General features: G+C 44.0%; 1 protein-coding gene across 1 annotated transcript in view; it reads right to left on the bottom strand.

Annotated features, from left to right (window-relative positions):
• The window catches only part of ARHGAP26 (Rho GTPase activating protein 26), a 409,256-nt gene that overhangs the window by 281,591 nt on the left and 100,447 nt on the right, over nucleotides 1–27,218 (bottom strand). Inside the window, exons 2-7 of the mRNA XM_014529049.1 lie at nucleotides 26,846–26,941; nucleotides 25,185–25,246; nucleotides 20,826–20,897; nucleotides 15,103–15,204; nucleotides 9,248–9,358; nucleotides 1,552–1,656 (exon numbers count right to left, since the gene is read on the bottom strand). Coding sequence (XP_014384535.1) covers nucleotides 1,552–1,656; nucleotides 9,248–9,358; nucleotides 15,103–15,204; nucleotides 20,826–20,897; nucleotides 25,185–25,246; nucleotides 26,846–26,855 — 462 coding nt within the window. The 5' untranslated portion in view covers nucleotides 26,856–26,941. The remainder of the gene's footprint in view (nucleotides 1–1,551; nucleotides 1,657–9,247; nucleotides 9,359–15,102; nucleotides 15,205–20,825; nucleotides 20,898–25,184; nucleotides 25,247–26,845; nucleotides 26,942–27,218) is intronic.

The following is a 27,218-nucleotide window of genomic DNA, read 5'->3' as shown; positions in this document are numbered from 1 at the left end:
ATATGTGTATTTGAAATGAGCATCCAAGGTGATTCTGCTCCACAGGAGGGCCTGCCCCCAGCTCCCCTCAGGCCTGAGGGGCTCATCCTCCAGCTGCAGGCAATGTTGCTGGCTGATATCTCAGATGGTTCCCTCCTCCAAAGGGAGCTGCCTCACTGAGGGATACTCCCTTCCCCAGGGCAGCCTGTACCCACCCAATGACTAGTCTGGGGACAAAAGGGGAAGATCTCCTTGGTTCTATTCCCACAGCTCCAAAGGCCATCCCAGCTCCAGGGCACCAGGGCATGGACTGAGGCCTCTGCCTCAACTGTATCTCAGCTCAACCTCTCCTGCAGGGGCCTCACTCTCTCACAGGCATTTCTGCCGACACTGCTCCCTGTACACCTGCTACATGTAAATCTCCACTTCCGTTGGCCCTCTGAGGAAGCCAGCCAAAGGGGAAGCCATGCTTTGTGAAACCTTTTCCCAGACTCTGCAACTTCCTGTTCTCTCAAAAGACACAGAGAACCATGTCAGAGCGAGCTGCAGGCTTCCAAAAGCCATGCAATACAACCCACATGGATGCATTTGGTTTCTTTTCTCCATAGGATCCTCTAGAGCAGTGGTTCTCAAACTTCCTAATGCCGCGACCCTTTAATACAGTTCCTCATGTTGTGGTGACCCCCAACCATAAAATTATTTTCGTTGCTATTTCATAACTGTAATGTTATGAATCGTAATGTAAATATCTGATATGCAGGATGTATTTTCATTGTTACAAACTGAACATAATTAAAGCATAGTGATTAATCACAAAAACAATATGTAATTATATATGTGTTTTCCGATGGTCTTAGGCGACCCCTGTGAAAGGGTCGTTCGACCCCCAAAGGGGTTTCAACCCACAGGCTGAGAACCGCTGCTCTAGAGACAAAGACAATGTACATACTAACATGGCCAGATGTAATTAAGAAGGGGGCTCGGGCCCCAGTAACTGCTAACCAAAGAGCCTTAGGCAGGATTCTGAGCACCAAGAGGCCCTGCTGTGTAAGCCACACTGACTTGGATTTTCTCTCAGCCTTACTAAGAGTTGAACAAGAGCACACCCTTTGAGCTGGAGGTCAGCATGTGTGCCCCACCCCCACTCCTAAAAACACACACACACACACACGCACTCTCACTCACTCCAAGGTCTCCTGTGGCCAGGCAGCTAGATGCACAGAAGGGGGGCTAGGAAGGGCAGGGCAGGGCTGGGCTGGGCTGGGCTGGGCCGGGCCTTCCACTGCCAAAGGAAATCCTGACTCTGGTGCTACAGATTTAAAACATAATCAGCAGCAGCACTTCCGAAAACATAAATAGTGCTTTGAAATAATAGAGAATAGGATGATGTTCTAATCTGTGGCCACCAAGACCCTAGAAAAGCCTGCCCCCATCTGCCCTTTGAACCAAGCAAACCACCCCCCCTTTACCTGCATTCCATCCCAGATAAGTGCTCTCTATGCAACCAGACCCATAATTTGTTTTGTCCTTTCCTTAACCAAGGAAAGGAAGTCTGTCCCTTTGCCCACTCACGTTCTGTATGCTAATGGTCAGCTGCATCTTGAAGTCGCTGAAATCCTTGGCCAGTTCATAACCATGGTGATAGAAAGTGAAGAGTCCTTGCAAGAATGCCAGTAGCTGCAATGAGGTAGAAAGGCAGAGTTCACCACATAAGTAGGCCAAGGAGGTTATTATGTTGTATCTGAGTTCCCAACCCCGATTGAAAATCTAGAATTAAGTAATAAAATGGCTATCACTTACTGAGCACTATTTGTATTCCAGACATGGTAACTTTATGTGCACTGTCTCACTGAGCACTCACAGCAACCTATTAGGTAAGTACCACCGTTACCTTCATTTTAATAATTAGGAAGTCAAGTAACTTGCCCCAAAACACACAGCAAGTGGCAGCCAGGATTTGAAGCCAGATCTCCTTGATACCAACACCCAAGCTCTTACCCTGTGAGCCTCACCACCTCTTAAGATAAACATTTCGTCAGAAAAGTGAAGACCAGAGCTCCAAGTTAGTCTTTTCCTAATATGTTTGTAATACCAGGTTACTGTGCAGAAGCGTGTGGTTACATTGATAATCAACAAGAGAAGGAGAAAAGGAAGCTGGTATGTTCTGAGTCTGAAGTCTAACAGGCAAAGTCAAACCAAAAAAATCATCCAGGTCAGACTTCAGCTCAAGTGTGCTTCTCAACTTTCCCTCAACTATTCAAAAGTAAGCACTATGGATTCCTTTATTAAAATACTCCCATGTTCCCACATTTTCAGGTACAAAGGTTTCCCTAAATTCTCATTTAAATTGCCTTGGGATAAAGGTAAACCCATTCATTGTTCAGTCTTGTCTTTAATGAAGAGTGCAAACATCTGTTCACTAAAATTCTTATAAGAGGCCTTCATATACTTAAAAACTATTCATGTCCCTGCCCCGGGCCCCTGCCAGCCTTCCCTTCTCCAGCGGAATAAGCGTCCCTGTGGTCTCTTCTCTGAGCCTAGGTGCAAGCCTCACTGTTTTAGGCTGCCCTGGCCCCTCCCCGAGTTCTACACACCTTGCCTCAGTTCCAAACCTCAATCTGAAAAAGGATTATAGTCAGAGCCTGAACGAGGTTTAGAACAGTGGTTCTCAACCTTCTGGCCCTTTAAATACAGTTCCTCATGTTGTGACCCAACTATAAAATTATTTTCGTTGCTACTTCATAACTGTAATGTTGCTACTGTTATGAATCGTAATGTAAGTATCTGATATGCAGGATGGTCTTAGGCAACCTATATGAAAGGGTCGTTCAACCGCCAAAGGGGTCGCCACCCACAGGTTGAGAACCGCTGGTTTAGAAGAACCAGAACCTCACCTCTATCCTAGGCTCAGTGCTACTGCATTTGGGGACCATATCCGTTCTAACTTGAACTTCAATGCTGACTCACATGTTCTAAATGGTCCACTCTGACCTCTCTGATCTGCCTCTACCACATGTTACATCAGACACAGTTGCTTTATTTTATGTTGTGTTTAGTTTTTCAGTCCCTAAACAAAGATACCTTTACTTATTAACTGTGGTCTCACTTATTTTCACCTAAGTCTTCTTTTCTAAGAGGCAGCCCTAATAATGGGGGAACTCATTCCACACCACTACTCTCCCACCGTGCTTGTGACAGAAATGGAAAGCACCAAGGTATGTGCAACGCTAACTGAGATCAGAGGAAAGACCTGTCTTTGGGCTGAGCCACAGGCCCAGCCCAGTTTATCAAAGATCTCCATACTGGGAAGTCAGACAAAATCCAGCTTACAACAATGTGGTACCTTGACTTCCCACTGCCACTGCCACTGCATCACTTATCCCCTGAGATACTCACGGGAGGAGGGGGGGGCGGGCATTGCTGGGTCCTCTGGCTGTAAAAAAAATCATCTAGTGGCACCACAGACAGATCCCTAACCTAAGTCAATGAATGGGCGGTAAGTTACATAGAGTCACCAAAGACTAATGATAAACTCTTTGCTTCAAGGGTGACCAAAGCCTCTGGACTTACTCTACGTAAAATACTTTCTTGAGAAGGCCCATACTTTTCCTTCTAGATGGCTCCAGAAATATACAAGAAGGGGCTCAGATGACAAACCTAGTGTCGATTTTCACAATGAAAACTGTTCTAGCTCTTCCCTCCCTGCTGTCCTTGAATGCTGTGCCCATCACTTTTCCAAGGCACTGAGCTATTCCCTACAGGAGAATAAAGCAGAAGATAAGCAGCTAGTTCTAAGGTCATTCCTCCTATTAACTCTGATTTATCCTTCCCTTAAAGTCAACAAAGCCTCTCTTGCTCAGAGTAATTAAATATCTCAAACAGCTCACTAAGATGCCACCTGGGCACACACACAAGCGTTCCAAAGGCAGAGTTACCTATATTTATTTTAGTCTTCACTTCCTTTGGTATCATGCCTGATCATCCATTTTTCTATAGAAAGTGATTCCTTAGACATTGCCACCTTTGGCCCATTTTCCCTTCTTTTTCCCCCACATAGCATCTTTTCTCTTTACCCCCACCTGCTGACATACCCTTCCTACAAACCGTATGAACCTTGAACCTATTACCCAGTGGGAAATGAAAGTCCATTCCGGGTGCCAGGCGAGGCCTGGAGAAGGGCTCTAGAGATGGAAAAATCTGTCTGCCTCAAAGAAATGTTTCTACTCAAACACACAGAGGAAGAGCTTGCTGCAGCCTCACCTGCTTGTCAGACAAAAGAAGCCAGCATGGCCACCCAGGCTCCTCCCTGAATAGTCACAGCACAACCAAGGACCTGCCAATAAAGACCTTCCCCACCTCCCTTTGCCTGCATCTCCATCATTTTGTTCCTCAGGAAATACCTGTTTTAAAAAAATCCATTCCTAGCTGACAACATTGATCTAATTTATTTATTTCTAAATAAGCAAAAACGTAACTCCTTTATTTTAGTGGGCTGCATCACTCTGGACTATCTGATACCTTTAGGTTGTTTCCATTCATAGAATAGAGTTACTGTTAAGGGTTAAATTGTGTCCCCACCCTCTATTACCCCGCCCCTCCAGCCAAAAGATATGTTTAAGTCCTGAGTACCAGTCCCTCAAAATGTGACTTTATTTAGAAATGGGGTATTTACAGAGGTAATCAAGTTAAAATGAAGCCATTAGGCCTTAATCTAAAATGACTGGTATCCTTACAAAAGGGACACAGAGAAATTGGACACAGAGAAACTCACAGGGAAGATGAGGGATAGGACAGATACATCTACAATTCGAGGAATGATGAATACTGCCAGCAAACCACCAGAAACTGGGAAGAGGAAAGGAAGGATCATCTCCCTGCAGGTTTCAGAGGGAGCATGCCCTATCGACACCTCGACCTTAGACTTCTTGCCTTTTAAACTATGAGGCAATACATTTCTGTTGCTCTAAGATACCTGGTTGTGGTACCTGGCTACAGGAAACCCAGCAAACTACTGTAGCTGCCAAGAAGCATTCATTCATACAACAAAGGACAGACAGTAGCGTGATGAAAAGCTGGGCTGGGTAGGCCATGAAACTGCCTTTAGCTCATCTTTTACAGGAGAACAAAAATGCTACCTACACTGGGTTGTGTACACACTGAGATCAGCTACGAAATGGGCTTAGATTAGCACACGAGTGCCAGCAGGAGATGCTCAGCAAGAGAGATAATCACACTGATGTGTTAGAAGATGCACTGTGCTAACAGGATCCAGGCCAGACTGGAGAAGGGGGAGGCCCAGGACAGGATGCAACAGACCAAAGAGAAAGAACGAAGACCTGCCATGGGGCAGGAGCAGTGAGAAATGATAGGAAGGCACAGCACCAACACTCAGGAGGTGGAACTCAAGAGGACACAGCGTCTGACACATGAGAATGAGTTCTCTGTAGCACTGGGTAACCTTCAATTATGAAAACTTGGGGAACAGACGGAGCAGGGCTTCACCTTCATGAAGTCAGTACATCATAATCTGCGATCCAAATGTCCAGAACATTTAGTACCTCAACAAGAAAATGAAGGCTTCCAGGGTGCACACACACAAAAATATGTATGTATAGTTCAGACCCCAGAAGTCTGATTTTTCTTCCTTGGAACACTAAAATTTTGTTTCTTTTTCTGAAGGTCAATAACATCCTGGTACGTGAAGTTACTTTCTAATAAACAAACATAGTCAATGGGCATGGGAGCTCCTTGAGTGGTCAGAAGATTCCTTTCATTGCAACCAACTCAAACTATAAATATCAACCCCATTTACTAAATGTGATCTTGAAGAAGTAAATAAATGTACTTCCATTCCTTCATCTGAACACAGATATAAAAATAGTACCTATCCTCCCAGACATTCTAAGGACTGGATGACAATGTAGGTAATGTATGTGATATCGGCACAGGACACACAGTTTCAGCCAGTATCAATTGTTACTTCATGTTCTTTTGTACAATGTAGGCCAGTGGCTCAAACTTTAATATGCAGCAGAATCACCTAAAGGACTTACTAAAATACAGATTACTGGGCCCCACCTGCCAATTTTGAGCTTGGGTGGAGCCTGAGAATTTGTATATCTAAGACTTTGAGAACCACTGATCTTGCCAGTGGCATTTTCCTTCCATGAGTCTCTTCTCCCTCTTCTCCACAGCTCCTGAAGCCACTGGCCTGTCTGGAAGCTGGTGTATTCACAAACAAGAAGAACTCCTGCAGAAAAGTGAAGGTTCAACATCTGCATCCTATACCCAGCCTCTCAACCGACCCATTTAATTTAATGTGAGCAAGTCTCTTCAATCTAACATGAGACCAGAATTATTTTTTTCATTAGGTTTCCAGGTGCCTCGCCTTTATGAGTTAAGGAACATCTGCAAACCACAGTGGTTTTCTACTCTTTCAATTGTTCTGGCACTTCTATACCATCCATCCTGTCCAACCTGGCACTAAACTGCCTGCTGCCTTGGCTACTCCTCTTCTGTATGCATCTTGCTTCCCCAGTGAGGCTGTGAGCTCTTCAGACACAGCTGCTGGGTCTTCAGCATTTCCTATGGTAATCAGTAAATAAATGCTTTTAGATTTACTAAAAAATAATGAACTAACTGCCCTAGCTGGTTTGGCTCAGTGGATAGAGCGTCAGCCTGTGGACTGAAGGGTCCCAGGTTCGATTCCGGTCAAGGGCACATACCCGGGTTGCAGGCTCGATCTTCAGTAGGGGGCATGCAGGAGGCAGCCGATCAATGATTCTCATCATTGATGTTTCCATCTCTCTCTCCCTCTTCCTTCCTCTCTGAAATCAATAAAAATATATTTTTAAAAAATAAAAATAAATATTAACTAGATGCTAATTAACAACTATCAATAAAATTGGGTGCTAATTAGATTAGCTCTGTTCTAAGCAGCTTACATGGACAAACTCAGTTAATCCTCATAACGTTTTTATATGGTTAAGGTGGTATTATTTACCCATTTTGCAGATAAGGGAACTGAGGCTCAGAGGAACAAATAACTTCCCCCAAGAATACACAGCTAGAAAATGGCTGAGTTGGGATTTAAATCTAGGCAGTCTGGCTCTAGAGCCCTTAACGATGATGCTACACTGTCTCTCAAAAGACTCAAGACACTGATATACTACAACAGAATGCCAGGACATAGAAGGATAAAACCTTGTATTCTTGGGGGGGGGGGGGGGGGAGGGAGAGACAAACAAATAGGAAAAGGAGAAAGAGAAGGAGAAGAAGGAGGAAAGGAGGAGGAAGAGGAGGAAAGCCCACCTAAATCAGCAGACTCACCCTGCTGAGCCTAGCCTAGATTGGATGAACCCCACAGAGATATAAAAAATAAACGTCTATTCTTGTATGAGGTTTTTGTGGTTATTTGTCAACCAGCAAAAGCTAAAAGATACAATATCTGAATCACTAGGAATACCTACTGAGAGATCAAAGTGAACAAAAAAACTCAGCTCAAAAATGTAGGATGGGCCTATTAAAATGCAACTAATCCAAATTGGGCAACTATGGAGTAATATTAATCAGCAAATTATACATAACATAAGGATGATTAGAATCACACTGTGTTTTTTTTCCCCACTAGAAATTCTAGTAAAAACAAATAAAAATGCCAAAGGCAAATTCTGAGACAGCATTTTCATTCCTGCCAACCACAGGAAACAGTCTTCGGTAAACCACTGAATGAAAGCCTGGCTTTTATACCTCTGTGCCTTAAGCAGGGAAACCGACAAGCTCGCTTTCTCCGCCAGGTGGCTTCTCCCACCTGGCCCACCCACTGTGGCAGACACCACTGCTAGATAGGAAGCTGGCTCTAAAGTTCCCAATATTCAGATAAGAAGACTAAAGTAATTAAGGGTTTTTAAAACTTTGCCAGACAAGGTGGCCGCGAGTGAAATTCCAGTATAGTAAAAGATGTCAGCATCAAATCCCAAAGCCATCTGGAGCCTTGAAAAAACTATTAGCAAGTCTACATGCCTAAAAAGCATCCCAAAAGTTTATAAATTAGACACGGGGTATAAAACACTCTTTACTAAAAAAAAAATAGTCATTTTCTTTCAGTTTCTTATAGTTTTATTCTTATTTGCTTAAGACAGCGGTTCTCAACCTGTGGGTCACGACCCCTTTGGGGGTCGAACGACCCTTTCACAGGGGTCGCCTAAGACCATCGGAAAACACATATATAATTACATATTGTTTTTGTGATTAATCACTATGCTTTATGTTCAATTTGTAACAATGAAAATACATCCTGCATATCAGATATTTACATTACGATTCATAACAGTAGCAAAATTACAGTTATGAAGTAGCAACGAAAATAATTTTATGGTTGGGGGTCACCACAACATGAGGAACTGTATTAAAGGCTCGCGGCATTAGGAAGGTTGAGAACCACTGGCTTAAGAGAATCACTCTTTCTTAACTCTAGGTCGATAAGAATCTTATGTAGATAGAGATCCCAGGCTTGGGTCTAAATCAGAAGCTGCATTTTGACTGAAAAATGCAAGGTCTGAAAGAGTTTTGAGTTGAGACCCTTATGATCTTCTGGTGTTTCTATGAAGCCTTCTGAACAGTGCCAGGGCGGGGTGGGGCAGCTCCATTCTTGTAACTACAACCACGATGGGGTGGCCTAAACCAAAGCCAGACTTGTTCCCATACTACAATCTTTCATGGCCACGGAGACACTGCCCAAGTACACATCCCATCACGGTGCACCCAGGGACTCTGGTTATAACAAATAGAGTGAGAAATCACATTATAAAGCATCTTTTAATGTATCAGTGGGGTGAAGAGGTGCTTTGAACACAGGAGGCAAAAGAGAAAGGTCTGTACATTCTCCTATTTCCTGGGTTACTACTACCTTTGGATTATTTGAGGGAGAGAGGAAGAGGGGAGGGAGGAGGAAAGTGTAATCACTATTGATTGCCAAGATGAAAACTCCACTCCTCCCTTATTGTCACTAATTCCACCTGCAAACCAGATAGGACCACCCAGGGTGGCTAGAGGAATGCACTACCACCGTACCTGGAGTTGTTCGGGAATGACCACAGGAAAAACCCAGGGAGGCAGACTGAGAAAGCTCTGTTCTTTACCAGGAGGCCCAGCATCAGGGCTGGGCAACCTCTTCATCAACAGCTTAGATCGTTTGTCACCTAAGTAGCTGGAATAAGGGATGGGGATAAAAGTATGGAAACACCACCAACAAAGAGCATCTACTTACAGGCTCCACGAACTCAAACATCTTCCTCTCTTGGACTTCCTGCACCTTGAAGACATACTCCAGGGATACTTCATAGAAATGCTGCCGGACCAGGTCCACTTGACTGTCTGCCTACAAATAGGATGGAATTTCAGAGAAAAATCAAGTCACCTCCCAAGGAGAACATTCAACAAGCAGGCCAGAAAAATCTCTGAAGATAGTTTTTAAAAACAAATCAAACAGAAATAAGAATAATGATAATGGTTAGCTGAGCACTTAACTTTGTGCCAGGCGCTGTGCCATACCTATGTTACCTTATTCAAACCTCATTAATTCTATTTATTTAATACTCATGAAATTCCTGAAAAGAAGATATTATCTTTACCTCTAATTTACAAGAGGAAAATGAAGTACAGGGCAGAGCTGGGACTTCTGTCCTGGTTGATGTGCCTCCAAGGCTCTTGATCGTCTTTGAACCACTAGGCAGTACGGCCTCCCTACACTGACTTCCCTGACTATCCCACAGCCCTGATGTCCTCTCAGCCACTGAGACTGCAACTGAGAAAAGGGTCATTCTGACAATCGGCAAAGTGCCTCCTGCAGTCAGGCAGGATGAAGGAGCCAGAAGAAAAGTCCTCTGAGAAAAACAGTAGCGCCCAGCATCAGGCAGAGAGCTGGCAGAGCAAATGCCTGGGCCGGAGCTGCAGCGCCATTCTTTTCTAGCTGGTGAGACGGGCTCAAGTCCATGGTCCTCTCTGGGTCTCTTCCCCACACCTGGAGGGTGGAAATGAAAATATCTGCCCTTGCTCTGAGCAGAGCTGTTTCAAAGATAAAATGAGCTAAAGGATGAAAACAATTTGAAAACCAGGAAGTGTTCTTTATTATCAGCAGGGACGTCAGAATAGATGGGTTTCCATCCCTGCTCCTACCCTAAACCAGCCACATCATCTCCAGCAGCTACGCTCCTCTCCTAACTGCTCTCCCCGCTTTCATTCTCAGTCTCTCCCTCCCCTTCCAATCCAGAATACCTTCCCTAAAATCTAAATCAGATGTTCTCACAGCCCCTTCAATGCCTTCCTCTAGCCTCCACCATGGTCTGCAAGACCCAGTGTGACCTGCCCACCCGTCCCACTTCACCTCCTCCCACCCCAACCCACCCTCACTGTGCTCCAGCCACTCTGGGCTCCTCGTTGCCCTCCAGCACTCCAAGTCTCCGTCTTGTCTCACAACTTTTGCACTTGGTGTCTGTTCTGCCTGAAAAGCTCTTCCCCTAGATAAATATCCCCCCCCTTTTTTTTTAACTACAGTGCACAATAAGAAATACCTTTGGCATTATTACCTAATAAATATCTATAATAATAAAAGCATAATATGCTAATTAGACCTGACGTCCTTCCGGACGACCTTCCAGACGTCCTTCTAGATGACCTTCTGGACAAAGCCGGGGCTGTGAGGGAAGCCTGGGTACCAGGTGCCTGCCAGCGGCCAGAGGAAAGCCCGGGTCCGGGGTGCCAGAGGGAAGCTGGTGCCAGCAGCCAGGGGAAGGAAGGCCTACTCTTGCACGAATTTCGTGCATCAGACCTCTAGTACATTTATAACTAAATACAAAACACTTCCATATTTTTCATTCTGTCCCAGCCTACTCTACTCTATTTCATGACCCAGTCATTCAGGTTCCACAATTATGGACCACTACCCCAACTTTTCCCTTAGCTCAGGCCTTCTCATCCTTCTGGTCTCCATTCAAGTGTTACCTCTTCAGAGCAGCCTTCGTTGATGACACTATTTTAGATGGGTTACCTCAGGGAGCCTCCATCTTCTCTCCCACTTTATTTCCTTATTACTATGTAACATTATTATTTATTCCTCTCGTTCCTTGTGTACTGATTACTGGAATATAAAATTGTAAGAGCAAAGACCTTGTGTCATTTTCTACTTTTCTATCCCAGTTCCCTGAGGGGTGCCTCACCCATAGTAAAACATTTAGCAGACACTTGAGGAATGAATGAATTGATCTCTATGTGGCCATCAGGACCCAGCTCTCAGAACAGACACGTAACTGAATGTGATTCCAAAGGAAAAGGGAGAAAAAAAATCCCATATGGAATGGTATGTGTCTCCTGCCAATGTCCCCACTCATCTGGGCCATAGAATTCACCACATCCTTAGCTCCCCCTGCAATGGAATTGTAAGCCAGGATTCCAACCCACCCAGCAAGCCACTCAAGACAGTTTCCCTGCCTGTTACTTGAGAAACTAAATCTACCAGTTTGTCTGAGACCCATCAAACCATTCTGTGCTTCCTGGAAAAGAGACATTCTCCTAGAACAGTGATGGCGAACCTATGACACGCGTGTCAGAGGTGACACGCGAACTCATTTTTTTGGTTGATTTTTCTTTGTTAAATGGCATTTAAATATATAAAATAAATATCAAAAATATAAATCTTTGTTTTACTATGGTTGCAAATATCAAAAAATTTCTATATGTGACACGGCACCAGAGTTAAGTTAGGGTTTTCAAAATGCTGACATGCTGAGCTCAAAAGGTTCGCCATCACTGTCCTAGAAGGTAAGTTCCATGAAGGCAGGTCACTCATTTCAGCCCCACAATTTACCCAATGCCTGAATAGACTTTTTTCACAGAAGTGTGCAATGACCATCTATTGAACAATACTGTCTTTGAAGTAGCTTCAGAACCGCTAAAGAATACACTGATTTTTAAAAAGTCATCCACTAGATGGCAGCAGTGTCATTCCACATTGCTGCCCTATAATTTCACCCACCAGGGCTAGCATTTATAAGTATTGGTTTCAGAGCCCTGCAATCAGGGAACAGTTCTGGATAATCAAAGGAAATAGACTTCATTAAATGTGTATTAGGTGTTTAATAATGATCCTAAAAATTGATTTTTATATAAATATGAAGTATCACTAAATAGCTGGAAGACCTTGAGCAAACCACTAGACTTCTACAAGAAACTCAGTTCCTTCAAAGGTAAGTTCAGGAGGCTCAACCAGATGACCACCAAGGTCCCTCCATCTGGCCAGTCCTAGTTGCTTGACACACGTTAATGACAATGGCAGGTAGGCAGCAGAGCACCATCCCTCTCTCCTAAGACACAGAGAGTAACACAGAAGAGCTTACTGCGTTAAAGGAAAGGGCTCCACAGTCAGGAGCCAGGGTTCAAATCCTCGCTGACTAGCTACGGGCAGACTAGTAAACATCTCAGAGCCTCCGCTTTCTTATATGTAAAATAATGGGAATAAATCTGTACCGCATAGGGTGGCTGTGAGGAGTTGAAAAGATTCCTTGCAAAATGCTCACCACAGTACCTGATACATGAATATGCATTCAACATGTGCACTGGCCAGGGCTCACAAGAAAGACCTTTAGCCCACCCCTTGCCCTCAGTGTACTCAGAACGTATGAATGGGTAACAGACAAGAACACAAAGGAATGTAACAAAGAGCATAATGAAAAAATATCCACGAAGATATATACTGGCAAAGCCTGTGCTACAGACTGAGTGCTGGTGCCCTTCCCCATCAATTCATATGTGAAACCTAGTCCCAATGTGATGGCACCTGGATGTGGGGCTTTGGGGGTGATTATGTCATGCGGTGAAGTCCTCATGAATGGGATTACTGCCCTTATTAAAGAGACCTGGAGAACTCCCTTACCCCTTCGGACCATGTGAGGACATAGCAGGAAGACAGCTGTCTGTACACCAGGAAGCAGGCCTCACCAGACACCAATTCTGCCAGCACCTTAATCTTGGACTTCCCAACCTCCCGAACGGAGAGAAATAAATTTATGTTGCTTAAAAGCCACCCAGGCTATAGTATTCTGTTATAGCAGCTCCAACAGATGAGGGCAGTCAAGTGGAACACCATCCAGCCCTGACCAGTGTGACTCAGTTGGTTGAAGCGTCATCCCATGCACCAGAAGGTTGAAGGTTCAATTCCAGGTCAGGGCACATACCTAGGTTGCAGGTTTTGATCCCCAGTCAGGGAGCATATGGGAGGCAATCGATCAATGTAGCTCTACCCCCCAACCTCGCTCCTTCTTCCTTCTCTAAAATCAATTTTTAAAAAAAAAAAATTTTTAAAGAAAAAAGAAATTACCATTCAATTTGGGAATAGGGGATGAAAAACAGGTCAGTCATAGGGATAATTCTCTATACTTGTGTAGCAGCTATAATTTGTCTTCTCATACATGAAGTAGGCAGGATAGGTATTTCATGCGTATTTTACAAAGGGACTACAGCTCAGAGAGATGAGTACTTGTCCCAGGACAGAACCTAAGTGGAACTATATATTTATCCTATAGAATCACATATCCTGAGGTATCGTCTAGTGCCCATATCCCCACGTGGAGTTGTGAATAGCCTTTACATAACATGAAGTGAAAATAAGCATTTCTTTAGCTTTCTCTGTCACATTTGATTTACCCAAGTAGCTGTGCTATTTAAGAATCACCTCCTCATTCATTTGCTTTTACAGTTCGCACCAATTACTCAATTGCTGTTGGTTGGTTGGCCCGAACTGGTCTGCAAAGTCCACTATAAACACTAGTGGCTGGAGATGGTACTGAGTTCTCATCGTCATTCAAACAATTGGTTTAAATACCCAAGCAAGGAGTCCTGAGAACCACACATCCCTAACCGAGGATGTCTAACAAATCCTGGTTGGGAGGGGTTCAGACTCCACTGTCTCCTGAGTTGTCTTCATCTTTCAACTTTTTTTTTTTAAATATATTTTATTGATTTTTTACAGAGAGGAAGGGAGAGAGATAGAGAGCTAGAAACATCGATGAGAGAGAAACATCGACCAGCTGCCTCCTGCACATCTCCCACTGGGGATGTGCCCGCAACCCAGGTACATGCCCTTGACTGGAACCGAACCTGGGACCCTTCAGTCCGCAGGCCGACGCTCTATCCACTGAGCCAAACCGGTTTCGGCCATCTTTCAACTTTTGACCCTACCATCTTCATATGAACTTTCAATTCATAAAAGTACTGACATGCTATTTACTAAAAAAAAAAAAAAAGGAAATTTAAGAAAGAGGGCTGGCTTGAAAACCATAGCTGCTCTTTACGTTACTTGAGAAAGGTCAGCAAATTGTTAAGAGTTAAATAAAATGACATTCATGTAGCCAGATTTGGAGTTTCACTATGACTGTCTTCCAGAAATGCAAACTCCCTTGCCATGTAAACCTCCATGAACAAAATAAACATGGTCACTGTGCCAGGGCCGCAAACTGGCTTTTCTTTCCAAGTGAACTACTCTTATAAAAGACCCCATGCAAATCCAGAAAGACTAGGGGCAGGTCAGAGAATTGACTTTTTTCAAACAAGGTTACCAAACCACAAACCATACGAGTGGTAATAAAGTCGTGCTTTAAAAAAAAAAAAAAAAAAAGATTAATGTCAAATACTGGTTGAAATAGATTTTTTAAATTAATATTATGGGAGAAGGACCAAAGCATTTCAGATGCTAACATTTCAAATCACTGACATAGGCAGAAAGTCAAAGGTGACGTACTAGTAATAGAGTATAGAATGAAGGTCAAGGGGGAAACAGGAAAAGAGACTTCAGTTTGCAAGACAGAAGCACATTCTAGTGATTAGGGCTCCCCAACAAGGAAGAGGGTTATCTTGACCAGCAGCATGTTCCTCTGCCCCTGACAGGCTGGACAGCCACCAAAGGGGGTGGTGTGGGTGGGATGATAGAAAGGCCATCCAGGCATCGGATCAAGCTCCTGGTTTCCGAGGTCTCTTTCAAACCTAGGACTTTCTGGCAAAGAGTAACCAGTACATATCCCAGCACCATGTAAAATTAAACAGTTTATTCAGAATACTAGTACAATTTCTTACCTCCTGAAGCTGAGATTCTTTCTTTTTGGAAGACAAATTCAAGTGTTTTTCTAAGATTCCACAATACTTCTCTGTCTCCTTGTCATACTTCTTTTTGGCTTCCTAGTAGAAAGAGAAAAAGATTAAAATGTTGCATGAACTAAAGCAAGCTGGGTCAAACTTTCTGCTCATCTTCATGGCTTCATTATTCCCTCAGACACAGGACAACAGCAGACAATCCCACTCCTACTCTTCAAGTAATACCCATTAAATCAAGCAACCGCCCATCAATAGGCTGAGAGCTTTGAGTGTCCATCATTGAGGCACCGCCATAGTGCCAGAAACAAGGTAAACACTAGTATTTCATAGAGACAAAGCCAGGACTCCACAGTCTAAGAACTTCAATTGTGAAATAGAAATTTCTAGTTTCTAACTCACAAGGAGGTTCAAAGCCAGATGAAGGAGGGAAGTTACCTGTGAAGATAATCTCAAAGTAGAAGATCTACTTACAGCTTAAATGGGACAAGTCTAGACTGACGAAGATCCAGCTTTAATAGTGTTCAAAAAGTACTTATTGTAAAGAATCAAATATCCCTTGATGCAATAATATCACAATCAGGTCTGTACGCTGAAGAATAACTCAAAACCAAGAAGGCATTATCTCCACAAATGTGTCCATTGCAGCATCATTAATCACAGGAGACACACACACACAGAGAAAGGGGAGAGAGAGAGACAGACAGACAGACAGCAACAGTGGCAGTAACATTACTGCCCAAGGTTAAGATTTGGGATAATTGAAGTATAGAACATCTTACATATACAACTGGGAAGGCAAGGCATTAATATGGAAAATTTCTCACCACAGAATGAAAAGCAATAATAGCATGATATAAACTTGGTACATCCTATATTGAGTGTATATACCTAGAGCAGTGATGGCGAACCTATGACACGCGTGTCAGAGGTGACACGCGAACTCATTTTTTTGGTTGATTTTTCTTTGTTAAATAGCATTTACATATATAAAATACATATCAAAAATATAAATCTTTGTTTTACTATGGTTGCAAATATCAAAAAAAATTCTATATGTGACACGGCACCAGAGTTAAGTTAGGGTTTTTCAAAATGCTGACACGCTGAGCTTAAAAGGTTCGCCATCACTGACCTAGAGACAAAGATTAGATGGGAAGATTCCAAAATGAAAATACTTGAGGTAAGGCAATGGAATAATGCATGCTTTTGCCCCTCCATTTAGGATATTTTTATTGTCCTATATTAATGGCTTTTAAAATGAAAAATAATGTAAATATCATAATACACATAATAATCCCTACAATCCCACCACATGCTTGAGTCAGTAAGGTTCTATATTTATCTCCCATTTACAGATGAGAAAAACTTAGACCCAGGGACATTAACTTGTAAAAAGCTGCAGAGAGTGACAGAGCTGGGATTCGAGCCCAGGACAAGCTGCCTCCAAAGCCCACGTCTCAACCACACTTGAGACACACTGTCACAGGCGTCTCTTCCTTCTATATCCCAATGGGGATGGGTGGGAGAAGGTTGGCACCGGCCTGCTAACCAGGATCAAATTTACTAACTCCGTGCATCGTTCTTGCTTTTAAGTATGTGGAGCCCACAGAGGATTTTTCTGCAACTCCAAGGCCTCTAACAGATGAAAATTTTTCGCAGCCAGATAAGAAAACTCAGAGACATCTCTATTCATTTAATTAAAATATAACACGAAACCACTCTGTGTTGGGCTCTTTTAGGCACTGAAATACAAGACAGCAGCAGTCCCTACCCTCATGATGAGGATGGTCCAGGAGAAGAAACACAGCCACTGAACAAATAAACAGCATAATTATAGACTGCCACAGTGCTAGGAAGGAAATAAACAGGGTTCTGGCACAGAGATTCTGCAGGTAGGGTGCTCAGAAGAGGCCCCACTGGGGAGGGGAGGTGGCAGCTGAGACCTGCTGATACCGTGAGGGGCCAAGTGGAGGCTTCTAGAGCAGGAGAGCAGTAAGTGCTCCGGACAGAACACAGCCAAAGTGGCACAAAAATCACCAAGAAGCAGTCACCTGAAGCCTCGACAAGCTCCTGTGATGTCAGACACCATTTATCTGGTGAAGAGCAAACCTCTAGGCCTCACAAATTGAGCAGAATGATCATCTATTCAATTTTAGCTGATGCGCACCCATTTCTACAAATCTGAATTTTGCTTAAAAGGCTATTTACATACAAGAAAAATGAAACATGCAGAAGCAAATGAAGAAAAGCCCAAGGAGACATTACTCCTTCAAATTTGAGAGGTACAGGCAAGACACTTGACTCAAGCAACCTTCTCCTTCATGGCTCTGAGCTGCGGCTCCATGTCCCAGTTAATGCTCACTTAGCCACTCCACCAGCCCTGCCAGACATCCCAGACAGGAGAACCCTGTGCCAGGATAGTGCAGCTAACCAGAGGTGAGAAAAGGCTGGGAACATGAGTCACTGGAATCCCATGACTTTCTGGCAACTTGAGCCTCCACATTCCATGTTCAAGAGGACAGCCAAAGCGAAAGAGAAAGAGACGCAGGGCTGTCCAAGCCACAACAGGACCTCTGGGGGAATTAACACTAAGATTTACGTAATGCTCTTAAGATGGGAGAGTGGTATTACTCAGTTACTCAGCGACAGGATGGTGTTCATCTTCCAGGGCATCCACGGTGGTGGCTAAGGGGATGAAGGACAGAGTAGGATCCTACAGTCCCAGCTCTATATGGATTTACTCTAAACAAACCACTGCCCCTCTGCAGGACGTGGTATACTAGATGTTATCTTACACTGAGGGTGACTGCATGAGCTAATTCCTCAGGTTCCTCATTCAGCTCAAAGACTGACTAATAAAATAAGGATAAGGACACCCACCTCCTCATAGGATTGTTAGGACTAAATGAGATAAACCATGTACAATGCTTAGCAGAGTACCAGGCACATGGAAAGTGTGTAGTGAATCTCAGTGATGCTGACCAAGATGATGGTAGCCGTGGTGGCGATGGCAATGATGAAGTCCAGCATCTAAACCTACCTCCTTCTTATGGGGAACACCACCTGCTTTCCATGGCACTTGGCCCAGGATGGTAACCCTTCATAGCACACTTGGAGGTTGCATTTTACTTATATCTCTGTGCCTGATGTCTTTCTCCCCAGCCACACCATGAGCACAGAACCACACCTGTGCTTATTCTCTACCAGACGCCAGTGTATAGCGCAGGGCCAGGCACACAGCAGGCTCTCGCTCATTTTGTTAATGAATCAACTATGTGTATGGAATATAATAACTAACATCAATAACTATATGACAGACACTGTTCTAAGCACTTTATATGAGTTCCCACATTTCTCCCTTGTAATAACTGTGAGGTAAGTACTATTGTGATCCCTGCTTTGTAGCTCAGGACATGGGCATGGAGCAGTAACCTCCTCAAGTTTACATCCAAATGGCAGAATGAGAGTTGGACTCAAGCAACCTAGCTCAAGTGTCCACACCTAACCACTGCTCACCAATGTCTATTCTACTTTCACTGGAGAGCACAGCTAGGGCTGCAGGAAAAATAAGCTCCCCCAAACTCAGAACTCTAAACGTCGTAGGGCCATGGTCACACCGAGCTGCAGGGTGGCACCTACCCGAGAAGCCACACTGGCACAAGAAAGCCCAGAAGCCCACCTCCCTAGCAGCCTTCACACCCCACACTCTAACTGCAGTGTCTTGCAAGTAGCAACAGCTTGTTACAGCAACGGAAACAGCACCAGAGGGGACAAGAGGAGGAAGGGTAATTTTAACATCACACAGGCAGAGTTCAGAAACTTGAACTTAGCCACTAAACAGCTTTCGCTGGATCTTAACTGTTCTTAAACCTTCTCTCTAGATCACTAGTACAGGGTTTGTTGTTTCTTCACTACCTCTGAAATGTATGGAGGGGTAGAGAGGAACAGGTATACTGAAAGAAAGAAATGACAAAGGAGGAGCGATGAGCAATCATCCCCAACATCACCACATTATTCTTCATCAGGAATGAGAGAATGGAATGTGTATGCGCAGAAACGTGTTTTGGTGAGCAACCATTTTTCTTAAAATTTTTAATTCTCGTATTTCTCACCATTATAGCCCCTGCCCCCACCACCCAACCTGGAAAAGTACCTGCTCCTGTCATTCTGATCAATGCTATTAACCCAAAGGGAGCCCCACACAGGCTTCCGCTCCTCCCCCGTGCTAACTGATAAACCTTCAAACCAGCGCCGACAGGAGAGGCCAGAGTGAGAGGCGTCTGTGCTCAGAGCGAGAAGTGACTATTGGAAAGATGACTCAGTGCACAGGTCCGCTCTGCCTCCGCCGCAAAGCTCTTCAGAGCCTCCGGAGCCGCTGCCACGTGTCTTCAGGAGTGGGAGGCACAGGCCCCAAAGCCACTAAAGAGAACTTGCTCACTGGGCCTGCGTCAGCGAGGACAGGGGAGGAACACTCCCCAGGAACACTGGGTTTGCTCAAAGTCTTGGACAAAATCCTAATGAAACAGACATCCCTTTAAATTAGGCATTCCTTAATCTCTGATACAAAAACCAATACTCTCCAATTTCTTCATAAATGTAAACTGTAAAATTGATAGAAAAGTGCTGTAGAATTAGGAGAAAAATATTTGTCGTGGTTCCTCCTTCAAAGAATAACTGAACTGAGCATCATCTCAGGCCTTGATATATTCATTTTTAGAAAGCAGATGCACTTGGGGGTTGGGGGAAAGGGGAGAAGACCCCACTTCTTACATTTCAGCTATCCATTTCCCACCAACAGGCACCTCTCAAGACCATTTCACAACTGAGTCAAATCCATAAAACAGGTCAGAGTGTGATGCTGCCCAAAACATCCTGCAGGTGGCGCAAGGGACTGTGGCTAAAGGACACAGTTTGGAAAAGCAACAAGAAAATCTGGAAAATCCTCCTACTTTCATTGATTCCAATGAAAACATCTTCCCTGCAGGTGGTCTCTAACACTCTACTGAAGGTCAAACTAGCTAGGGCTTCTAGTGATTTCTCACAGGGCGAGAAACCCGGGAGAATCCACCTCTTAAACATGAACAAGACTCCCTTTGCGGTCTTTCAGTAACACAATAGAATCAGCCAAGTTTGGGCTACAGTCCCACCAAGCCAGTGACAACAAATGGTGACCTCTGGGCTGTAGCAGTCCCACTTTTTGACATGCACAATGTGTAATATATATTTTTAATTATTTGCCAACATTTTTTTTGGAAACCAGGCCATTTCATATAAAACTCTGACTTTTCAGTTTGTCTTAAAAAATGTAAAGGTCTAGCGAGAAAACTCACTTGCACACACAGCCAAAGTGAGCTAAGAACAGCGTGCCACAATCACAGGGCCCAATCTGTCACCCGTGTTCTAGGTTCCGAGTCCTGGACCTCACAATAAATATAATCAATCCTATGTTGTCCAAGCACATAGGTATCTAGCTACTAACACAGAGGAGGCATGGTTTCTATATTCTGGACAATTTATGAACTAGCGCAGGATGATTAGATAACAAAATACTAGAATGACTGCTCTGGGGATGAGCACACAGACTGTCTTCAGACACTTGTGAAGAACTAGGTTCCAGGCTTATCCGCCCAAGATTTTCTGAAGAAGGTGTGTTTTTCCAGACCTCCCGCCCTAAAATCCAAGAAGAAGAATTGGAAATTTCTCACCTTGGCAGCCCCAATCTGCTCCTTCCGAAACTTCTCCAAGGGCGTGATGAGCACGTCACTGGCATTCTCAATCTGGTGGGGCGGGGGGAGACGCAAGAGCAGTATCAGTAAAGAATCAGAGCAGTTCTGGCACAAAATGCCTCCCATGTCTCCACCTAAAATGTGAGTAAGCAACACCATGCATGTGGAAACTGTTCACAATACTTGAAACTGACAGCATGTCAAGTCAAAGTCTAGTCATCAGTTCAAAGCATGGTATTATTCCCAGGCAGGATTAAAATTGATTGTTTAGAAAGAAAAATTAGGACCTCTAAAAATGTAAGCAACCAATTGAAGGTGGAGGGAAACTAGTGACAAGGTAGGATCTAAATTTCAAGCTTCCAGTGACATCTTGGAAATGCTTATTCACCCAAATTATATTTAAGCAGATATATTTAAAGCAGATCAACACTGAGTCTGGATTATAAACAAATAGAGCACCTGATATCTGGCGGCATGAAACCCTGCCATCTGGATTTGGTATAGACCTATACCACTACTGGACTATGATCAGGATGCTTGTAGTTAACAAGCATGACCATGGACAAAACATTTAACCTGGCTGCCTCTCGATTTCATCTCACAGCCTCACCTCCTCAGGTCCTGCACTCCAACTATACCATCACCGGAAGGTACCTCAAATAGCAAACCTGTCCCACTTCTAGGTCTTTGCATTTTGCTGTTAACTCACATGCTCTGCCCCCAAATCCCCGTGAGGACGACTCATTACATAGTGCAATTCAAGTTTCAGCCCCAAGGTCACCTCTTTAGGGAGGCTTTCCATGACCACCAACAGAATCCAAAGAAACTTCCCAACAACCCACCAAGGGTTTTCTTCAGAAGACAAAAGCCAGCTAAAGTTTTCTGTTCACCACTACACAACACATACACACACACACACACACACAAGAACGCACGCATGCATATACGCACACACCCTCATGTAAATGCTCACTTATCCACCACCATCCCCAAAACACAGAAGAATCCTAAAACAAAGGAACACTCAAATATGTTTCAATGACTCCATGAATGAATGAATGATTTCTTGATTGGCTGCCAACTACATGACCATGGACAAAACATTTAACCTCTCTGGGCTCCAATTTCCTCGCCTACAAATAATTGGGCTTGATTGTTCCAGCTCTAAGATTCCATGGTCTTTTGTAAATCAGTACAATATTTCATAATCTTTCCTCTTAAGTCATTCGCTGCTTATTCGTTGCTCAACTAATTATTTCAAGAATCTCATTTGAACAAAGCTTTATTTTTCTAAATCACATGCATATCCATTGCAATGCGACCAACAGAGGACATGCCAGAAGCACACATGGACACAGAGAGACCTAACTGGACAAAGTGAGGGGTAGAAGGTGGCAGATCTCCAAATTCGTTGCCATTTGCCTTTTTCTCAATGTTGAGGCCACTTATTTTAGTAGAGAGCAATGCTGGAATTGTGCAGTGTTATTTAACTTGTTTGATTTTGTTATTTGATATGACTTAGTTGGCTCACCTGTTTAACTCTTTTCCACAAATCAAGTGTAAGTCCCTAAAGCCCACAACTGTGTCTGAGCCCCTAAGTCAGTGGTTCTCAGCTTCAGTCGCATATTAGGCTCACCTGGGGAGCTTTTAACTATTTCTATGTCCAGGCCACACGCGAAACCAAATAAATCAGAACTCTATACTTCATCCCAGGCATCAGTATGTTTTAAACTCAAGTTGTTCCAAAGGGCATCCATGATTGACAATCTAGCCCTAAGTAAATGCTAAATATAGAAAAGCAGTAGCCGCTCACCTGGGACTCAGAATGCCCAAGTCCTTGCCCCGGTTCTTCCACTGCTTGCCATCAGCCTTCGTAAGACCTCAACTTTCTAATCTGTCAAATGAGGGACTGCAGAGGTGAGGAATAAGGTTCTCCTGGGTCTATGATTCTATGATTGTGTAATTTCCACTCAGTTCCACACACTGTACAAATATCAGGAACACAGTAGCCCTTCAAGGACTCTATTTACGATGGGACACGTGCAGCGATCATCAGGAAATTGTGCTGAATGCAGAATTAGAGGCATGAAGTAGATATTAAGAGAATACAAAGGATGGCCGAATATCTCAGGGCATTAGGGAAGGCTTTCCAAAGAAGGTGCAGCTTTGCTAAGCTGAGCTGAATTGGTGATGAAGCTGTCACAGGGCGAGGAGGTAGGGAAGGGGCTTGCGATGGCCAGAGACTCAGATGCAGACAGTAGAAACTCGACTCACTGACATTAATAATAAAATTGCAGAGGCAAGCTGAAAAGTACAATAATCCAGTCATTGTTCCCTTGCTGCAGGCCATAGCAATCTGCGGGGTATTATCGTGATTTGCTCACCACACCACCCACCTCCAAATACTGGCTCGGCCAAGAATCAGACTCCAAAGAATCATTTCCCTTTCTCAGGCACTAGCACGTGCACAAACACAGCTTTCCCGGCCTCCACCCACCAGCAACCCTGCTGCTGCTGCCACCCCCACCTGATTCTGGCTCAGGCGCCCAGCAATGAGCACTCAAGGAAAACAGTGTCTCTCTGCAGGGCAGAAGGTGAGAGAGGCTTCTGCTCTGTTTGGCATAACACATTCTTTGGCATAACACATGCTTGGGTTTGAATCTGGACCATGCCACTGTGTGACCTTGGGCATGTTGCATAACCTCTTTAAACCTCAACACCTTCATCTGGACAATAAGGATGATACAGGCACCACCTCACAGAGTCATCATGAGGGTTGAAATGGAAAACATGTGGCTACATAATGTCTTGGTGGGTGCGAAGGACTAACTTGCATCTCCTGCCCCACCCTCACCCCAATTCATGTATTGAAGCTCTTACCCTGGCAAATTAATTAAACAAGGGGCCATTGGACCAACGTGGCTCTAATGCCTTAGTAGCCTACAACAGCAACCCAAGACCTAAGCCTGTGAATACCTCAAGGTTAAGAAATCAAAACCTAATAATAAGTAATCGCAAACAAAGAGGCTTTCCCAAATAAGGCAACCATTTAAGCGATAGCCAATTAAATAATTTATTTGCTTTGCTTCCGCATTTCTTTATTACTCTTTCCCCAGGCTCCTGTAGCTAGAGCACTCCCACTACTTCCAGGCTGGTGCTACCCAATTTGAATTGATTTTTGCTCACATAAGCTCTTACAAATTTAATATGCTTTAGTTTATCTTTTAATACCCACAATGTGATAGCACTTGAATATGGGATCTCTTGGAAGCTAACTAGGTCTTGAGGGTGGAGTCCCCCTGATGGGATTAGTGCCCTTGTAAGAAGAGACCTGAGAGCATCCCCACCCTTTCTCTGCCCTGTGAGGAAACAGTAGGAAGGCTGCCATCTGCAAGCCAGAAAGAGAGCCCTCACCCAGAACCACAGCAGTCAGCCCCTTGATCTTGGATTTCCCATTCTCCAGAACTGTGAGAAATAAATCTTTGTTGTTTAAGCAACCCAGTCTATGGTATTTTGGCAGCCCAAGATGACCAAGACAGGAAATTTAGTGTCAAACCATTTCAGTTGTTAGCATGGGAAGAGAAAAAAAATGTTCATTAATGGACTCTTCCCCCAGCCTCTGGAGCCCTCCTGAGTGAGGACAAATCAACATACAGCCAGCAAGGGTTTCAAACCAGGCCTCAGAACTGATATCTTAGGGATATGGTATCCTGTGGATATGGAATCCCTCACCTGTTAATGCTGAACCACATCAGAATAAATTCTTATGCAAAAGAGATCTCTTAAGAACCTGAAGGTCAGCCTTTGGTCCTTGAACTTCACAGTGCCTCTCTTTGAAGAACTTTTTAGAGCTACCATCACTTCTAAGTTCCCATTTACTGGGTGCCTTCTACACGACAGGCACTGTTAGGAGCTTCAGAATTAGAAGTGAAGGAGTGACCCTGCCCTCCAAGACCTCTTGGATAAATTTAATAAGGGGATACGGGGAGTTGCAGAGTGGGGCACCTTCGTTCCCATTCTGCCAATAGAAAAATCTAAGTCCCCAAAGAGTTAAATCATTGTAAAGATACACCCAGAAGTCATATACCTTATATATACACATTACAGTGAATTTTTAGAAGGGCAAGGAAGTCATTCTCAAGTTATCCAAGTACATATATCCTATGTTTTAGAGAAGGCTTCAAACCCTGCAAAGATGAGAAGATAAGGCTTGCCCAAGATCTCAAAGCACGCAAGGAGAAGAGCCTGAACCCAAGCCCAGTTCTTCTGATAACAAATCCTGTGCTCCCTACATGTGACCACACTATCTGGGACCAAGAGTAGCCCAGCAGTACTCACCATCCGTATCCGTTCATCTTCAAGATTCCTGAGAACACTGGCAAACTCCTGCAAAGACCTTGCTGGAAAAGAGAAAGGGGCCATGAGATGGAAGTTGACTAACGGACCTTCGGGAGCCTTTCCAGATACAGCTATCATGTTATGCACTGAACTCCCTTGGCACAAGCAGGAGCCTAAAGTCAATTGTTTCCCAAGGCTCCCTTTATCTTTTCATCATTAACCATCAAGGATGACCCAGAAATGCATGTTAATTCCACCTGGCACTTCAGCTAGGGAAGGATTTCCTTCAAGGAAAAGACTGGCCAGTTCCTGAGAGTACCCAGAACTGATGAGATGCTGGCTGGCTCCCAGACCCCGGGCTAGAAGGGGCAGAGTTCCGCTTAAGAGTTGAAGGATTTCCTGCCCAGGATTCGACCTCCTCAACCTTTGTTGTGGGCCTGCGTCAGAACACAACCTTTTCTTTGGCACTAGAACTAAACAAACAGTGCTGCTGGCACTGGAAGCCACATCCCTGGCTTCTCCATGGGTTCCTCCTGCATCCCCAAGCCACTTATAAATGCAATACACAGCTTGCAGCATGCTGGTCAGAGGGGGAGAATCTCTTGTGCTACAATTATTCCCAAAGGCAACAGGCATTAAGTGCAATAGCCCTGAGGATATGTGGAGCATCTGTATAATGTTGGGGAAGGCATCCATGTATTCAGGATTTACAACAATGATGGATTTTCACTGCTCTCAGATGTCTCCCAACTGCCTGTGCTCATCCCCAGATCCTGGTGCTCTGCAAGGCAACAGGAACTCAGTAAGTATTTGATGACTGAATTAATTCAATATAACATTCTTAATTCTTGCTCACTTCATGGGGTCAACCAACATGCCCAATGTAAGAAGAATAAAGAGCAACGACTAGGCCCTGGCAAAGAAAGGTGTCCTGGCATTGCAAATTCTCAGTGCCCAGCGTTGCCTACAAAAGGCAGACAGGTGATGGTGAAGAGTGAAGCAGCACAGTGAGGTGATAAATGGTAATCCCACCATCGGCCTCTCGTTAGAGAAACAAAAGGGAGAGGTGGGGAGCATTGTGAGCTACACACTGAGCGCCTCTCCCCATTTGAAGACAACAGCAGCTACGTAGCTCCAGCCGACTGTAGCCAGGCAGAATGTGGGGCCAGATGATCCGATTCTCCAGTGTTCAAAGAAGCTGGAGAACGGAAACTTCAGGATAAATTCAATCTATATGGTAATTCAATTAAATAAGTGAGTGCCAAAGAAAACATGGCTGCATTCTGATCTCAACCCATGAGCTGGCATTTGAAACCTCTGATCTAATTCTTCCCTCATCCACCTGCGTTCTGCTTTTGCTCAAAGTTCTTAGCACTGTGGCTGTGGGGAAGAACGGCACAAGAGCAGCCAGAAGCAGAACACTAAAGGGAGGGGAGAGGAGAGCCCCACTACAAACGGTCAAGCTTTCTCATGCAGGCGGAAGGTGAGAGAGGCAACCCCAGAGCTCTGAGGAGCCTAGAATAGCCCCAATTCCTGATATTCGCTCAACTCTACCCTCTCCGCTGTAATTGTAATTTATGACACTTAGATTCTTCTTATCCCCAGAAAAAGGCTCAGCAAGGACAATGGAAGTTGTGATAAACAGCACAGTTATGACTTACCTATACACATTTCATCATCTGTTTCTGCATCTCCTATGCACTGAAATTTAAATTCATTTAAGGAATCTGCAAATTTCCTCTTCGCTGAAGACAAATCTAGTAAGAAAAAAAGAAATGTGAATTACTGAAATGAACTGGTTTTCTTATTTGCTGCACTTTTTAGTCCTTCCAGTACTATAGCAACTAGCAGATTTCTTCCTGAGTCCGTTTCAAAGCACAAAAGAACATAAATTCAAAATAGTAAACATTTGTTTATAACATAACATGCTGATTTGCTTTAGAAGTTAGTATGTTTGTTGCATTTGCTTTAACAATCTTGGCCCTATTTCTAATTCCTCCAGCTATACAGCAAGTCCTCCTTCTCCATATGACA

The sequence above is a fragment of the Myotis brandtii genome, unplaced genomic scaffold (genome assembly GCF_000412655.1).
Source record: "Myotis brandtii unplaced genomic scaffold, ASM41265v1 scaffold668, whole genome shotgun sequence".
In the NCBI taxonomy this organism is placed as follows: domain Eukaryota; kingdom Metazoa; phylum Chordata; class Mammalia; order Chiroptera; family Vespertilionidae; genus Myotis; species Myotis brandtii.
This window is presented reverse-complemented; position numbering and strand designations above follow the sequence as displayed.